This window comes from Bos mutus, chromosome 5, assembly GCF_027580195.1.
Source record: "Bos mutus isolate GX-2022 chromosome 5, NWIPB_WYAK_1.1, whole genome shotgun sequence".
In the NCBI taxonomy this organism is placed as follows: Eukaryota; Metazoa; Chordata; class Mammalia; order Artiodactyla; family Bovidae; genus Bos; species Bos mutus.
In genome coordinates, this window is record NC_091621.1 from 62199603 (window position 1) to 62218358 (window position 18756).

The 18756-nt window shown below is 37.4% G+C and overlaps 1 protein-coding gene across 1 annotated transcript in view; it reads right to left on the reverse strand.

Annotated features, from left to right (window-relative positions):
- Positions 1-544: 544 nt before the first annotated feature.
- The window catches only part of PTPRQ (protein tyrosine phosphatase receptor type Q), a 229553-nt gene continuing 211341 nt past the window's right edge, over positions 545-18756 (reverse strand). Inside the window, exons 40-45 of the mRNA XM_070370967.1 lie at positions 15511-15645; positions 14951-15076; positions 13972-14120; positions 10500-10635; positions 975-1098; positions 545-728 (exon numbers count right to left, since the gene is read on the reverse strand). Of these exons, the coding sequence (XP_070227068.1) occupies positions 691-728; positions 975-1098; positions 10500-10635; positions 13972-14120; positions 14951-15076; positions 15511-15645 (708 nt within the window). The 3' untranslated portion in view covers positions 545-690. The remainder of the gene's footprint in view (positions 729-974; positions 1099-10499; positions 10636-13971; positions 14121-14950; positions 15077-15510; positions 15646-18756) is intronic.

The following is an 18756-nucleotide window of genomic DNA, read 5'->3' on the forward strand; positions in this document are numbered from 1 at the left end:
GATATAGACAGGCTAGAAAAGTACCAGACAACTTCATATGATCAATCGCACTGTCTAATTTTTCCTTCTGTTTTTTCAAGCTAAATATTGCAGTGCAACTGAAATAGCCCTAAGTGTACCCGAAGAGCTTCTGTGTGTTGTATAAAGGCTAAGTAATCCGGGGAGTGTCAGGGGGGTTACTGTCAGCTGTTCGAGATCATGAGATGGTATCTCAGCACTCATAAAACAGAGGATTCAAAACACAGGAGCATACATGGAAGTACAGATCATTATGACAGTCCTGGAAGTTATCCACGAGAAAAGTCAACACCCTGGAGGCCAGAATAACACTACTGAATCAACATTTACAACTTCTGTTCAAGATCGAATCCAATATATAGGGAAAATCCACATTGAAACATTAAATATAATTTTATATTTGGCTCATTCCCCAAATACAGAATGCTTCAGAAATCTCTGGGATATCTCTTCTTAAACAATTTAAGTTTATAATATTCTGTACAAAACAGACAACTATCTTGAATTAGCTATTTCCTAGGACTATTCATAAAATATAAGTTTAGTAAGGCACAGTAAGGGCAGCATAGAGATTTACTTAAGGCTATACATTTCAAATCAGAAGAATAAGGGGATAATTTTGGCCCCTGGGGTTTGAAAATATCTTCCAGTTGTAATCTTTGGTCTGAATATTTACATGGTGGTTTCTTCCCATTCAAGCTCAACATCACCTATAACATAAAAACATGCCATAAGAGAGAATTGATATTAACAGTTCAAAAGATTTAAATGTTTCATGATAAAAATATAATGTACATGGAAAGGCTATTATCCTAACTTGGATTAGAGAGAAATTAAAAAATTGATATGTTTGCTAGCCAAGCTTCTAAACCATTTTCAGTAAATGGTGATTATTGAATTAATGCTCCTGTTATAGGTGGTAAACTCGTAAGTTGATATACAGTGCCTCTGTTTACCTTCCATGGCATCCAAAGAGTCCATCTTCTGAAGTGCTGAATAGTTAACAAAACAGATGAGCTGATTATTTCCTTTACTTGATAAGAGATCCAGAACGCACTGATGTAAAAAGATATACTGTGCCTAGACACCAAAGAAAGGGTGGTTAAATAAATAAATGGGGTGGGGATTTTTCTTACAAGGAGGGGCTGTACTTTTTACATTTAAAAGTAATAATGAATTCAACAAGTGTTCAACAGCTAAGTTAAAGGCACAGAATTTACCAAGTATATAAATGATTTTCTATCATTTCAAACATAAGGTTTGCTGAACTCCTGTGGGGTTTTTTGTAGCTTCCAGTTGTTTTTTTTTCCTTAGTACTTGTTATTAAATACCCAACTGTTCATATGTTCTTTCTTGCTGTGATTATAAAAACTAAAAAAAAAAATTATTTAAATTTGTTTATGTTTTTCTTTTTGGGCATGATTGAGTAATTTTTCTTACACTTTTCTTGTTAGAATGGCTTTTGGAATGTAGATACTAAATTTAGTTTCAAAAGCTGTGACTGAGCATATCTACACACCAAAGGCACGTGTAGAGTATGGTTAACAATTCTGTTATTCACCAGCATTTGGCCTACTTAATGTCAAGGATCTGGTCTCTAAATACAAGGCAGTTGACCGTTGAGATATCCAAAGACGCGTAACATTTTGTCTAAAGTTTGGAATCGATTCAGTACCACCTGAATTCTTTAAGTTTATTCAATATAATTCAATGACCTGTTAGCATTTCTGGGTTTGGACTTTTCCAAAGGTTATTTAAGGTTGCAATCATAGTAAAGCACCCTCATTTTCACATAGGAAAGGTACCTGAATTTAAAGGAATATAACCAAATGTTTAAGATAACACACATACATACTGACAACTGATTTAAATAGAATGTCCTCTAAGTGACCATCTTAAGAAGTTATATCTATTGCTAACTATACCTCAAAACCTTTTTGGAATTACACTAGTTGAGACACTCTTCAGAAATCGCTGGTCATTATCAGGAATACCTATTTCTTTGTGGATTACAAAATGTTTCCACAGACGTCTCATCGGTGGAATGTCGGTTCTGTGAGGACAGAACTCTGTCATATTCACTGCTATATTCCCATTGCTTGTAATAGTGGCTGGAATGTGGTAGTTGCGTAATGAATGTTTGTTGACTTAGCCTCATGTAATTCTCACAGTTAGTCGATCTTTACCATTTAAGGACAGGCTTGATTTGGAGAGCATACAGAAGTCATTAGAGATCAAGTTTGTATGTAAGAGGGATGATCAAGTTACATAATTCAATTTTGGTGAGAAAGGAAGGGTTGTAAGGGAATAAAAATTCTATTAAAATTGCTGTTAACATTCTTCTCAAGATAATTCTAAAAGAGTATTTTAAAATATACATCACACAGTACATTTTAAAATACTATTAGCAGAAATATGTTGACATGATATAGTTTCTTTGAAAACAGCATTCATGTAAATTTATCATTTCCGTTACTTGAAAAAACACATTTGAACTTGAAGTCACATTTGATATGTTCTGACTGTCCAGATCTCATCATCTCCACTGGAAAGAATGATGGGCGTAAACTCTGCCAGCAGGGCAGGCTGAGCTCCATGGGGCAGTGCTACATGTTCCAGGATCTCTCCAGTGGTGTGTTATTGCCAAAGAGTCAGTGAAGAATCCAGTTCCAGTTTCTACCCTAGATAGTCCTGTTACCATAAGAATTAAGTTTTTCTGATGTTCAGTTTCCTCATCTGGGGGATCAGAAAGGCTATAAGATTGAAGGCCAGCCAGATAGATAGATGATAGATGAATTGATCAATGGATCTGGCAGCAAAAAGAAAAACTAGGCACCAAAAATAATTCTTTTTTTCTTCTTCTTCAGGAGTTTACATCCGTCAATTTTCAAGAGATCCAGAGCAGGAAAGGGATTTCATCCAGACTAACCTTACTTGAGGCAGGAATAGTATCTCAGGATATTATCTCACTGCAGAGTATTCTCTGACAAGGCTCTTTCAGATCTCTTGGGGCTGCTGTGAACTGTGGCTTGGTACACAGTGAAAGAACTCTTGGTTCTCCTTGCTTAAAGCCCTCGGGCGTCTTTTCATGGTGCTATGTTGCCGAGGTTCCCAGCTCCCCACCCCTGGCCGTGGCTACTGCAGTCTGTGCTGAGACAGCGTTCTTCACAGACGTTGGGATCATTCCCAAGTGCAATAGGAGAAAATAAGAAACCACTCTTGTGCAAGGCAATGCTGATTTGTAAGGACTGGAGCCAAGGTGTGGTCATTTCCCTTTTTTTTTCATCACAGAGAAAAGACAGTAGACAGCTTCGCTTCTGGGAACAAAGTCAGGTGAAAGACAGCTAGCTGTGCATACCATGTTTTAAGCAAGGATCTTATAATTGTGATTTACACGGTTTACAAAGTGAAGGCTAATTATTTAGTAAACATGGATCTATCTTAATTTTATAACTTCTTACGGAAAGGGTGGAAGTGAAAGTGTTAATCGCTTAGTTGTGTCCAACGCTTTGCAACTCCATGGACTGTAGCCCACCAGGCTGCTCTGTTCATGGGATTCTCCAGTCAAGAATACTGGAGTGCGTAGCCTCTCCCTTCTCCATGGGATCTTCCTGAGCCATGGATCGAACCTGGGTCTCCCACATTGCAGGCAGACTCTTTACCATCTGAGCCACCAGGGGAAGGTTACCTATACTTTTTATGGATACTGATGAAGATGTGCCTTGTGCTCAGTTGTGTCTGACTGTTTGTGACGCCAGCCAGGCTCCTGTATCAAATACTGGAGTGGGTTGCCATCTCCTTCTCCAGGGGATCTTCCCCATCCAGGGATTGAGCCTGTGTCTCCTGCATTGCAGGCACAATCTTTACCTGCTGAGCCATCAGGGAAGATGAAGATGTATTAATCTCAAATATCCCAACTAATATTCATGACTTCTACCTATTGATTCAGTGACTTTTATCAGGATTTTAATGACCCGCCACCTTTTTATGCCAAAAAGCACTTGGCACAACTATATGGTCAGACATTTACTGCATGCTGGGCATTTACTGCATGCTTGGTGCTTTCAGATACTTTCTTTTATTTAATACTGACAATAAAATTGTGTAACACAGCTATTTTATGAAAGAGAAATAGCTTAGGGAAGTTAAAGTCACAAAGCCAGAAATTAGCAGGACTGGAATCTGAACTCAATTCTCTGACTCCAAAATTCATGCTCTTTCCATTCCCCGACCCAACCTACAACAGTTTCCTCTGGCTGGTTATTCCAGCACAACGTATGAAGTTTATGTATGAAGTGTATGCTGCTGCTGATGCTAAGTCGCTTCAGCCATGTCCGACTCTGCACAACCCCATAGACGGAAGCCCACCACATTCCCCCGTCCCTGGGATTCTCCAGGCAAGAACACTGGAGTGGGTTGCCATTTCCTTCTCCAATGCATGAAAGTGAAAAGTAAAACAGAAGTTGCTCAGTCGTGTCTGACTCTTGCGACCCCATGGACTGCAGCCTACCAGGCTCCTCCATCCATGGGGTTTTCCAGGCAAGAGTACTGGAGTGGGTGCCATTGCCTTCTCCGGTATGAAGAGTATATGGAGTACTAAATTGTGTGAAATTATTCACAGGCATTCTTGAACACACTTGTTACAAAGTTTGGTTCCACGAAGCTGTACAGCAAGACAAAATCCAACTTTTATTATTTGAAGACTGAATCTACTCTCTAGAATGAAAGAAATCTCACTCATTCCCATCCTTTAACTCATCCAGGAAAGTCAACCCATCTTGATCAGTGCCCAGAACATTGCTCATCACGTACATGTGTACACCTAGGAACATGGAGGAAAATGTTAGCTATTTATCCTGTTCTCATGTTTTAATAATCACTAATAGTTGTATTGATATCGAAGCCCTTAAAAGATCCCTGGATAAGAACCCGCTACAAAGTTTGTGGGGCTCACTACAAAGTGAAGATGTGAGCTTCCTTCGTCAAAACTGGGGCTTCCCTGGTGGCTCAGATGGTAAAGAATCCTCCTGCAATGCAGGAGACCAGGGTTTGGTCCCTAAGTCAGGAAGATCCCCTGGAGAAGGGAATGGCTACCCACTGCAGTATTCTTGCCTGGAGAGTTCCAAGGACAGAGGGCCTGGTGGGCTACAGTCCATGAGGTTGCAAAGAGTTGACTAACACTTTTCCTCAAAATTAATAAAGACTTTCAAAACAGTGACAGCAGGCATCAAATCAAGTGCAAGGCCCTTTTGAGGGTGGGGACCTATGAGTTTGAATAGATTGCATACTCATGAAACGGAGCCTGGCCACAAGTCACAGTCCATTTCTAAAGTTCTGTAAGGGAAGAGTGTTACTTCTCTCATGTGTTCCCTTTCAGCATTTAAAGAAATGCATATGGATGACAGGACCTAGCTTTACCTAGCCATTACATAATTAAAGTGGCTTTAAAAGATTCCTACAAAAAGACTCGGGGTCATAGATATTATTTATCAGCAAAATACAAATGAATGACAAGAAAATGGCAGGACTGACATTTTTCATACCCCTAGAATAACCGTCTTATAGCCATACTATGAGGTGATTACAACAATGTAATCAGATCTCTCAGTGAGCTAGATCACTTATAAAAACTATAAATAATTTAAAATATATATTTTAAGACCACTATTGAAACAATTATTTTCTGCTAATTATATATTTTATCTTTTGAAAATACCTAATGATAACATAAGTATTAGTCACTTTCTTGTTGTTCAGTCACTCAGTCGTGTCCGACTCTTTGTGACCCCATGGACTGCAGCCCACCAGGCCTCCCTGTCCATCACCAACTCCTGGAGCAAGTTTAAACTCATGTCCATCGAGTCAGTGATGCCATCCAACCATCTCATCCTCTGTCATCCCCTTCTCCTCCCACCGTCAGTCTTTCCCAGCATCAGGGTCTTTTCTAAGGAGTCAGTTCTTCACATCAGGTAGTAAAAGTATTGGAGTTTCAGCTTCACCATCAGTCCTTCCAATGAACACCCAGGACTGATCTCCTTTAGGATGGACTGGTTGGATCTCCTTTCAGTCCAAGGGACTCTCAAGAGTCTTCTCCAACACCACAGTTCAAAAGCATCATTTCTTTGGCTCTCAGCCAAACTGAGAGTTTTTACAGTCCAACTCTCACATCCATCATGTGACATGACTACTGGAAAATCCATAGCTTTGACTATATGGACCTTTGTTGGCAAAGTAATGTCTTTTTTTTTTCTGATTTTTTTTAAAATTTATTTTTTAATTGAAGGATAATTGCTTTACAGACTTTTGTTTTTTGTCAAACTTCAACATGAATCAGCCATATATATATATATGTAGCCCCTCCCTTTTGAGCCTCCCTCACATCTTCCTCCGCATCCCACCCCTCTAGGTTTTTTACAGAGCCCCTGTTTGAGTTTCCTGAGCCATACAGCAAATTCCCGTTGGCTGTTTTACATATGGTAACGTATATGCTGGCTAGGTTGGTCATAGCTTTTCTTCCAAGGAGCAAGCGTTGTCTTTTAATGTCATGGCTGCAGTCACCAACTGCAGTGATTTTGGAGCCCCCCCAAAATAAGCTCTGTCACTGTTTCCACTGTTTCCCCATCTATTTGCCATGAAGTGATAGGACCAGATGCCATGATCTTCGTTTTCTGAATGTTGAGCTTTAAGCCAACTTTTTCACTCTCCACTTTCACTTTCATCAAGAGGCTTTTGAGTTCCTCTTCACTTTCTGCCATAAGGGTGGTGTCATCTGCATATCTGAGGTGATTGATATTTCTCCCGGCAGTCTTGATTCCAGCTTGTGCTTCATCCAGTCTGGCATTTTGCATGTACATTTTATATGTACTCTGCATATAAGTTAAATAAGCAGGGTGACAATATACAGCCTTGATGTACTCCTTTCCTAATTTGCAACCAGTCCATTGTTCCATGTCTTCTTCTAACTGCTGCTTCTTGACCTGCATACAGATTTCTCAGGAGGCAGGTAAAGTGGCCTGGTATTCCAATCTCTTGAAGAATTTTCTACAGTTTGTTGTGATCCACACAGTCAAAGGCTTTGGCATAGTCAATAAAGCAGAAGTAGATGTTTTTCTGGAACTCTCTTGCTTTTTCTGTGATCCAGTGGATGTTGGCAATTTAATCTCTGGTTCCTCTGTCTTTTCTAAATCCAGCTTGAACATCTGTTAGTGCATGGTTCATGTACTGTTGAAGCCTGGCTTGGAGAATTTTGAGCATTACCTTACTAGCGTGTGAGATGAGTGCAATTGTGCGGTAGTTTGAATATTCTTTGGCATTGCCTTTCTTTGGGATTGGAATGAAGACTGACCTTTTCCAGTCCTGTGGTCACTGCTGAGTTTTCCAAATTTGCTGGCATATTGAGTGTAGCACTCTCACAGCATCATCTTTCAGGATTGGAAATAGCTCAGCTGGAATTCCATCACCTCCACTGTATTTGTTTGCAGTGATGCTTCCTAAGGCCCAGTTGACTTCTCATTCCAGGATGTCTGGCTCTAGGTGAATGGTGACACCATCATTGTTATCTATCTGACTCATGAAGATCTTTTTTGTACAGTTCTGTGTATTCTTGCCACCTCTTCTTAATCTCCTTTGCTTCTGTTAGGTCCATACCATTTCTGTCCTTTACTGTGCCCGTCTTTGCATGAAATGTTCCCTTGGTATCTGATTTTCTTGAAGAGATGTGTAGCCTTTACCATCCCATTGTTTTTCATCTCTTTCTCTGTATTGTTCTCTTTGGGAGGCTTTCTCATCTCTCCTTGCTATGCTTTGGAACGCTCCATTCAGTTGGGTATACCTTTCCTTTTCTCCTTTGGCTTTCACTTCTATTCTCTTCTCAGCTACTTGTAAGGCCTCCTCAGACAGCCATTTTGCCTTTTTGCATTTCTTTTTCTTAGGGATGGTTTTGATCAACACCTCCTGTATAATGTTACGAACCTCCGTCCAATAGTTCTTCAGGCACTCTGTTGATCAGATCTAATCCCTTGAATCTTTGTCACTTCCACTTTATAATCATAAGGGATTTGATTTAGGTTATACCTGAATGGTCTAGTGGTTTTCCCTACTTTCTTCGATTTAAGTCTGAATTTGGCAGTATGGAGTTCATGACCTGAGCCACAGTCAGCTCCCGGTCTTATTTTTGCTGACTGTATAGAGCTTCTACATCTTTGGCTGCAAAGAATATAATAAATATGATTTTGGTATTGACCATCTGGTGATGTCCATGTATAGAGTAGTCTCTTGTGTTGTTGGAAGAGGGTGTTTGCTATGACCAGTGTGTTCTCTTAGCAAAACTATGTTAGCCTTTGCGCTGCTTCATTTTTTACACCATGCCAAACTTGCCTATTACTCCAGGTATCCCTTGACTTCCCAGTTTGGCATTCCAGTCCTCAGTCATATGCAGCTCTTTCAACCCCACTGAACATAGCCTGCCAGGCTTCTCTGTCCATAGAATTCCCCAGGCAAGAATATCAGAGTGGGTAGCCATTTCTTTCTCCAGGGGATCTTCCCAACCCAGGGATCGAGCCCAGGTCTCCTGCATTGCAGACAGATTATGGACTGAGCCATGCCATCACTATTAGCAAAGTTGTCAAAATTGCTTATTTGACCTTTAACTCATGGTTTTCAATTTGTTTGTGTATACTTTATAATATACATAATGGCTCAAACTACATTTTTAAAATATATATGGGGAACACATGTATACCTGTGGCGGATTCATTTCTATATTTGGCAAAACTAATACAATATTGTAAAGTTTAAAAATAAAATTTAAAAAATATATATATATGTATTTTTATGTGTGTACATGTATGTCGCTCAGTCACATCTAACTTTTTGCCACCCCCACGGACTGTAGTCTCCCAGGCTCCCTTGTCTATGGGATTTCCCAGGCAAGAATAATGGAGTGGGTTGCTATTTCCTTTTTCAGGGAATCTTCCCCACCCAGGGATCAAACCTAGGTCTCCTACATTGTAGACAGATTCTTTACCATCTGAGCCACCAGAGAAGCCCAGGAATTGAATGCTTAAACTTTTCTCCTCAAAGGGATGTACATTTTGAAAAGTTTGGTTGTCTCTGGTCTAGGGCCATATCTTCCTAAGAGCATTAATGTTCCATGACTTGGCATTACATGTTTTGGGGTCAAAAGGGTTCAAGGAGGCCATAGTCATATAAGTTTGGGAAATGTTGTTCACAAGGGCTCTGTATTTATAAATGTCAATGCACATTAGCATAGAGGCTGTAAGAAATTTTCTCAAACTTATTTTAGCAAAGAGCTGGTTTTCTCCCACCTCTAACGGCTATATAGCCACTTATGTTTTCTAGTTGGTACCCTAGAAAATATCATTATAGAAGATCTGCATATTTACTGTGAGAAAAATCTGTATAGTATAAAAATATCAATCCAAAGATATGAGAAGAACATCTTAGTATAATTAGACAGAATGGGGTGTGAATTTTGGCTCTGACACTTATAACCTTTGAATATCATTTAAATTTTTGGAACATCTGCTTCCCTATCTGTAAAGAAGAGCAGGTAATACCCAGCCTATTGATTAGTTTCATTGGACCTGCTTTACAAATAATTAAATGAGATAATACATGAAAATGATCTAGTATAGTACCTCCTACTAGACACTCAGCAGAGGAGCCTCAGTTTCATTACCATTATACTATACATTTCTTTTATGACCGAAATCTAGGTTTTAAAAATACTTTTGCTTCCAAACCGAAACAACCAAACAAAGACTCCCAGATAGTTGATGATATTCTGTAACAAACATTATTAGTACTGATATACAAAAGGGATAAATACAGACAAGTGAAATACATAGACCAACATCATAGTTAATATTTTAAACTTTTCCCAATTACAGCTTCTAGCATGTTTACAAAAGAAATTAATCTGGTTCATTTTCTGTGCTTCCCAAACACTAAAGACAAATCTCTCTTAGGAATTATTTTCTACATGCCTATCAGCATAAACAAGTTAGGATGAGTCGTCAGTAACGGTGCTGAAGGATGACTTGGACATGCAGGTCAGTTCTCCTATGATCTCCATCAGCTGCCAGCCCCAAGCCCTCGCCCCAACCCCAGAGGTTTATAACATAAGAAAAGAGTGTCTGCTTTGTAGCCATGCTATGCTATGCTATGCTATGCTAAGTCACTTCAGTCGTGTCCGACTCTGTGTGACCCCATAGACGGCAGCCCACCAGGCTCCCCCATCCCTGGGATTCTCCAGGCAAGAACACTGGAGTGGGTTGCCATTTCCTTCTCCAGTGCATGAAAGGGAAAAGTGAAAGTGAAGTCGCCTAGTTGTGTCCGACTCTTAGCGACCCCATGGACTGCAGCCTACCAGGCTCCTCCGTCCATGGGACTGGTGCCACTAAGGTCCTCCCAGGAGAAATTCTCGAGCTGACTCTGCTTGCAGTTTTAGATCGTCTTACCAGGTTTTGTACCATACACATTCTTTCACTTCTTAGTTCAGCTACTAATCCATATATATCCACAAAATCATGATCATTTATATGTTGTGTTAAGTGGTCCAGAGCAATAAAAACTCCAGTTCTTCCAACTCCAGCACTGTAGGAAGAGTGAAATTACATGCAAATTATTCAGCAAAAAGGTTGTTCATGTGGATGGTGATGAAGAAGATAAACTATGGTAGCAATAAATTACGTATAGTTTCTTTTCTTATTTGGAAGTGGATTTTCTTTGGAGTTTCTTTGTACATATATTGTTCCCAAGACTGTTTAGAAGGAGTAAGATGATTATCTTTAACACGCTATCAAATATTGGAGTTTTTTTTTTTAAACCAGTTGAACTTTTCCTCTTCTTTCATAACGTTTTAAGAGGTGTAGTTGGAGAAGTACGGGAAATATTTTTAAAAATCACTGAAAAGTCTTAACACCAGAAACTTTGAATATATTTTTGGTTACAAGTAGGGATGCTAAACATAGAAAATGTCAACTATTTAGCCCAGATAGCACTTCTTCTACATCATATTGATAAATAGACTCTTGTGTGTTCTTATTCACTTTCCCTAGAATTTCCTTTTCCTTCCATAGATAATGACATTGGAAAGTGGTTTCCTTTTAAGAATTTAGTTTAATACTTATGGACTGTAGCCTGCCAGGCTCCTCTGGCCATGAAATTTTCCAAGCAAGAATATTGGAATGGGTTGCCATTTCATAATCCAGGGGATATTCCCAACCCAGGGATCGAACCTGCATCTCTTGCATCTCCTGCATTGGCAGGCAGATCCTTTACCACTTGCGTCACATGGGATATGCCCAATAAGTGCTATGGTGAGAGATAAAAATTAAGGAGATAAAAGGTGATAAGGTAGGACAGGGTCATCAGAGAAAGATTCTCTGACAATGAAACTTCAGTGGGGTTAGAAGTGCACCATGTTGGTACATGGGAGAGGAGCATTGTGGCCAGAAGGTGAGGGAAGAGAACAGATCCGAGTGGGAGGGTGTTCTGCATGTTCAAAGAAAAGCAAGGAGACCAGGGTGGGGCGAGTGTGTGGAGAGGTGATGGGGCACAGGAATCAGAGTATTTGCTATTGGAATGGATGTAGCATGTGAGAGGAAGTAGAGAATTGAGGATGAGTGTTGGGTTTCTGGGCCAAGCAGAATGGACTGCTGTTGACCAAGATGGGATGAGAAGGAGTGAGTTTGGAGATGGGCCCAAGCATTCTGTTTTGGACACATTTTTAGAATATTGTGGTCATTTATTAATAGGTTGTCATGTTGAACTGGAAGCTAAAAGTATAGGTCAAAAGCTAAGGTGAGAAGTTGGGGTTGGACATGATCATTTAGGAGAAAGTTTTGAAATGATACTTAAAGATTATTAATATAAGCATACTTTTTCCTGCATGTTTAAGTCACAAAGGATGAGGCTACACTTTTTGAGTCTAAAAGAGAGAAGGTCCTTTACTTTTCTAGTGAATTTTTAAATCCACGATTATAATCCAGTGGCAGTGTATATGTAAAATAGGAAGACATTACAGGCAGCTTACTATCCACTTTAATCATCAGTAATGCCAATTTAAAATCAAACACCAATACAGTATACTAACGCATATATATGGAATTTAGAAAGATGGTAACAATAACCCTGTGAACGAGACAGCAAAAGAGACACTGATGTATAGAACAGTCTTATGGACTCTGTGGGAGAGGGAGAGGGTGGGAAGATTTGGGAGAATGGCATTGAAACATGTAAAATATCATGTATGAAACGAGATGCCAGTCCAGGTTTGATGCACGATACTGGACGCTTGGGGCTAGTGCATGGGACGACCCAGAGGGATGGTGTGGGGAGGGAGGAGGGAGGAGGGTTCAGGATGGGGAACACATGTATACCTGTGGTGGATTCATTTTGATATTTGGCAAAACTAATACAATTATGTAAAGTTTAAAAATTAAATAAAATTAAAAAAAAATCAATCACTGACTTTAAAAGCAAAATGTTACTGTATTTATACTATATACCAGTCTGTTAAAATTTTTCTGTGTATGGAGAGTATATGGAATTGGGAAGGTAAGAATGAGGCTTTTACTTTTAATTTTATATGTTTTTAAATGTGAAAAGATATCTCATAATGTATTTTATGTATTACTCTTACTTAAAAAATCTAAAATATTCCTGGAAAAGAAAATGTAGACTCATTTAAATTATGTGTTGAGTTTCTTCATCTAATAAAAGTTTAAAAACTGGATGGATTAATATTTTCCTAAATATTAACTACATTAATTATAGTATGTCCCCATTAGAATATTTATCCATCAATTGATTTTGGAGTTACTATAATTAATAATTACTTTATTATTATGGTTGAAATCATTACTTAGATGTTTATTGTAGAAAAAGATACATGACAAAATTTACCATTTTAACTGTTTTTAAATGCACAGTTTAGTGGCATTAAGCACATTGCAACCATTACCAATATCTGTTTCTACACTATTTTCATAATCCCAAACAGAATCTCTATACCCATTAAACAGTAACTCTCAATTTCTCTAAGTCCCTGGAAACCACTTTCTGTCTCTATGAATTTACCCCTTTTTTAGGTACCTCATGTAAGTAGAATCATAAAACAGTACTATCACCCACTTTTTCTCTCATTTGCAAACTACAACTGTTGGAAGAGACTCATGCTGAGATTAATTTAGATAACATATTAGAAAGCATAAATCATATCAGTATGTCCAGAATTCTGAAATCTAAACAATTGTGAGCTTTATTAATTTTTGAGGGGGACTACTGGTGTTTCAGTGGTATAAAATACCAATGAAAATAAAAGTGAAAACCTTAATTTATTATATTTATCATGTTCAAAGAGCTAGGTCAAAGAAAGATATTTGAATAGTTTGCAAAAGTTTGGAATCATGCTTGGGTTGGTCACTTAATTTGATCTTTACTTTAAAGTTCATTTTCTTTATTCTTTGTAACTCAAATCTCAGAAGTTGTTTTTGCAAAAAAGTTTAAGTTATTATAGTAGACTAATCTCAATTGAAATAATGAAGGATCAAGAGTTTATTCATAAAACTCGAAAGATTCTACACTCCCAGACTCATTCACATCAGTAGTGAGCTACAGTTTTTTATATATTTTAAGGATTTTGAGAGGTATAATCCAGTAAAGATGTCAAAAAAATTCTTATACCAGGATATATATTTTGTCTTCCTTTTAGCCACAGTCATTATTCATTTGATCTCTGCATCTAACCTTTTATAAAACTACATCTTGATTTGTTATAACTAGTAAAATATCTTACAACTAAAAGCTGGATTGAATCTACATTAATATTCTACTAGAAAATCAATAGTGTCATGATAACATAAAGGTCACATTGGGTTTAAATCCCGTTTCGAGTATTTCATAAAAGGTTCTGAAAACCTTTCTTACCTGCAGTGAACAATCATGGGTGTGGTATCATGTGCCCTGCTTGCTCGAACCAGCTTCACAAAGTGGACTAGAGGGGCGCTGTTCTCAGGAACCCCGTGCTCAGGCCACGCAGTAAAGTTGCACTGTCGAATGGTCATGCAATCCCCATGCTAGACAGAATGACATATTAAAGAAACATGATGAAGTTATTTAAGTATCACAGCAAAGTCTGAATGTAGCTGACTCCCCAGGTTTTCAAGGTGATCTTTTAAAATCATAGTTTACAAAACAAAGAAGCTGTGGTTTCTTGATTTCCTATAAGAGAAGTCTTCTGCTATTGCTACACTACAGAAAATTACCTTTCAGTATGAATGCAGACGATGAGCATGATTGTTTCAAATCTTGAAAACAGATGATTATGCAGGGTATTTATATTCAATGTAGTGTAACGTGTTGTAACACCAGAATAGTAGATTTTGAACAGTTTTGACCTAACAACTTAAATAAACACACTCACAAATTATTCATAACACTGGTATTGGGTATCTGATAATATTAGAAAGTATAAAGGTCCTTATATCATTTTCTATGTGTATAGGTATTTACATAAAAAAGGTGGGATCTTTATGTTATTGATTCTGTATACGTTCTGGATTAAATAGAAAATCCAATGATTAAGATACAGATAGAGACACGTGATTTCAGAAATTCCTGTTTTAAATAAAATTTTACAGTTTCTTCATAAAATAAGATAAACCTAGTGATCTAGTTGTTTCCTCCTGTTGCCTTCCTTGTTTAATATAAACTTTAAGGAATTTGGAATTAAACATAATGACATAGATATTGAAGGCAAATGCCAATTCAAAACTTCTCTTTTGAAGATAATAGAAAAGCATTACTGAATATACAGAAATATGTCTAGAAATTAATTTTACTTTAGACATTTAGATCATTCATATTTTTTATCATGTTTGACTTCCCCTCCTCCTTTTTTTTTTACCCTTTCAATTTTCAGATCTCTGATGGTCCAGTCTATTTGAACATCCTCCATTAGTTTTGTAATCACTATATCTCCGAAGACAGTAACTGGTTTGTTGTCCTCTGGCCAATATTGATGACATCTGATCTGCAGTCAAGAGAAAATTCACCAGTTACAAGAACCATTATATATATATATATATATATATATATATATAGTTCAAAGTTATTGCTACTAAGGTACAACTGCCTTATACATGCCCCAGTCATTGATATGTCAGAGTATTAGCTAAAATCGTCACACATGTGACGACACTTGAGTCGTGTCTGACTCTCTGCAGCACTATGGACTGTAGGCCACCAGGCTCCTCTATCCAAGGGATTCTCCAGGCAAGAATACTGGAGTGGGTTGCCATGCCCAGGGGATCTTCCTGGTCCAGGGATTGGACTCTCATTTCCTGCATCTCCTGCTTTAGGAGGCATTTTCTTTACCATTAGGGCTACCTGGGAAACCCAACATCACACATAAATTAACACAAACGTAAAATAAAGGTTTTGTGAAGAGCTTTTCAAATAACTTACCCGTCCTTTTTCAAAACACTGTGTTAGCATTACTAATGTTTTTGCTCTGGTTTCCCACACCATTCTCCAAAAGTCCCCAACTGTTCCTGGTAATGGACCTTGAGTAGCAATAAATTCATTTGGACATAAGTAGCCCTAGAATGATATAATTACAACATTGCATCAATATTTACATATATATATATTTTTTTTAACTTTTGAGACATGAAAAACATACTAGTTGTAAGATTACCTAATATTCTAAAATACTGCATATTTTTGAATGCTAAAAGATACTCAAAATTTCCAACATTAATTTAAACCTCATAATGTAAGTATACAACTAGCTGTTCTATCCCTGCAAGAAAGTATCTACATAAATGATGGTATTAGTAATTATTCTCCAGAGCTTAAAACCAAGAATAATGTGGAGATAGTAAGAAGATTCATTTAACTATTGTAGGACCTGAGACTTGTCTCCACCCTGTTATGACAGCTCTTGTACATTTTATCAAGTCGTTCTAAAACTCGGTCTATTCACCTGGAATGTAAGCATGCCACGTGAGTAGCATCTATGGATTTTTCTTAAAGTTTATGTGTAAATTTTTAAAAAGTGATGGAATTACATCTATTTCAAACATCAAAATATTTTGAAGAATGAGGTTTAAGGGTGAATTTTATTTTTAAATTGAATTGTCTCAGTAGCCAGAGAATATAGTATTATACAGAATACTATACATTTTAAAGTTCAAGTGGTCCTAAAATCTAATCCAACCAGTTTGTTTTACTTTAAAGAATGATGAGCTACTTCAGGTGATTTTTCCCAAATCACAGTGCTAGTCAATGACAGTTTCTGGAACAAAACCTTCAGTCTGCGGAAAACAAACAAAAAAAACTACGTGCTAAAGCATTTCTGTGTTTCTAGTCTAAGTTGAAATACTTGAGTATGTAATTTACATTGTAAAGGGTTTTTTATTTTTTAAATAGTACTGTACAATCAGTGTAGAATGTTAGGAAAATTCAGAAGTATGTATTAAAAAATACGGACTTTCTCTGTAATCTCACTATCCAGAGTGAAGCACCATTAATATTTTAATTTCTTTACAGCTTTTAAAATGCACACTCCTCCATTCAAATAATATTTATGAGTGCTTACTGTGTGCCAGGCACTAGTCTAGGAACTGAGGATTCATCATTGATGAAAATTCCTACCCTGATTTGTCTTATATACCAGTTATGGGAAATGGACATTAAATCTGTTAACATGTCTATTAAATGAGTGATTTACATAGCTTTTTTAAAGTGATAAATGCTATGAGAGAGAATTTCAGAAAACAGGGTGTTCAGAAAAGGCTCATTGGTGAAATCTGAGGAAAGACTTGAAGCAGAAAGAGGTAAGCCCTTCAAGATTTGGAGAAAAAGTGTTCCAGGCAGAAAGTCAGGTGTGTGTCTGGAGTGTTGCAGGAACTGCAAATGGGGACGGTAGTAGAAGGTGACATTGGAGAGAACAAGAGATGGGAGGGAGCAGTGCTTTAGGCCCTGGGGCAGGTAGTTTTAAGAGTTTGGTTTTTACTCTGGGTGATACAGAAAGCCATTGAAAGATTCTGAACATATATATAGAGTTAATATAACTCTATTAACACATAAAGTGTGTTAAATAGTTCCACTCTAGTTTCTATACAACAAGCTGATAGTGGTATAAAAAGGGAAAGGAGGGTGAGTAGTTGGAATATTTCAACAATCCAACCAAGGAATGCAGTTTGGGTGACAGGAGTGGGTATTGTGAGAAGTAATAAAATCTGGTGTATTTTGAAGACAGAGCCAAGAGAATTTGCTTATGGATTAGATCTATGGGTACAAGAAAGATAGGAGTCAGTAATGATTCCAAATGAAGATGGGGAAAAAAAAAACTTCAGTATGAGCGTACTTTAAAAAATTTGTTTAATTAAAATCTAGTTGATTTACAGTGTTGTGTTTCTGGTGTGAAGCAAAGTGATTCAGTTATACATGTATAATATATATTCTTTTTTGTTACAGTTTATTGCAGTTTATGGAAAATCATTCCCTGTGCTATGCAGTAGAGTTTGTTGTTTTATTTATATAGTACATTGTATCTGCTAATCTCAAAGCCCTAATTTATCCTTCCCCACCCACTTTCCCCTTAGATAACCATAAATTTGTTTTCTATGTCTGTGGGTCTATTTCTGTTTTGTAACTAAGTTCATTTGTATCATATTTTAAGTTACACATATAAGTAATATCACATGGTATTTCTCTTTCTGAGAAATTCTACTTAGTGTGACAATATCTAGGTCCATCCATGTTGCTGCAAATATCATATTTCATTCTTTTTTATGGCCAATATTCTGTGTGTACTTATATATACACACATATATACCATATATGTGATAAATAAATACACACTCATCACATCTCCTTTATCCATTCCTCGACCAGTGGACAGTGAACACTGGGGTGCATTTATCCTTTCAAATTCGAGTTTTCTCCAGATACATGCTCAGGATTGGGATTTCTGGATCATTTTGTAACTCTAATTTAACTCTAGTCTTAAGGAGGCTCCATACTGTTTTCCGTACTGGCTGTACTAATTTACATTCCCACCAACAGTGTAGGCAGGTAGGTTCCTTTTTCCCCACACCTAGCATAAGCGGACTTAAAAGGAAAATCAAGAATTCACAATGGACATATTAAACTTGAAATCCTATTTGGATATTCAAGTGGGAACATCATCATGGCAATTGGGTATATGAGTTTGGAGTTCAGAAAGAAGTCCAAATAGAAACATAATTTTAAAGTAGTCAGCGAATAGATCTTACTTAAAAATCACAAGAATGGTTGAGATCATCAAGGAAATGAGTTTGAAAAGAAGCAGCAAATTCAAGGAATGGGCTCTAGATAATTTCAGTGTTTGGTAGTCAAGGAGATAAGAGAGAATCAGAGAGACTGAGATGAAAGAGTCAAAGCTGTAGATGGAAAATCAAGGGAATGTTGTCCTAAAAGCCGAATGAAGAAATTGTCTTAAGGGTGAGGACAATTAAGTGTAATTTATCAATTTATAAAATATGTCTCCTAGTCATTTGCATTTCCCTGTTTCAGGGATCCGACATCCTTTGGTACTATAATCTATCAGAGTAGATCAGATTTGATGTTTCTGATATGATTATGGCTCATATGCATCATAGCCTTTAATCTTCAGTCTAACTATAGTAAAAGCTATCCTCAAATTGAAGTAATTTCAGGCATCTT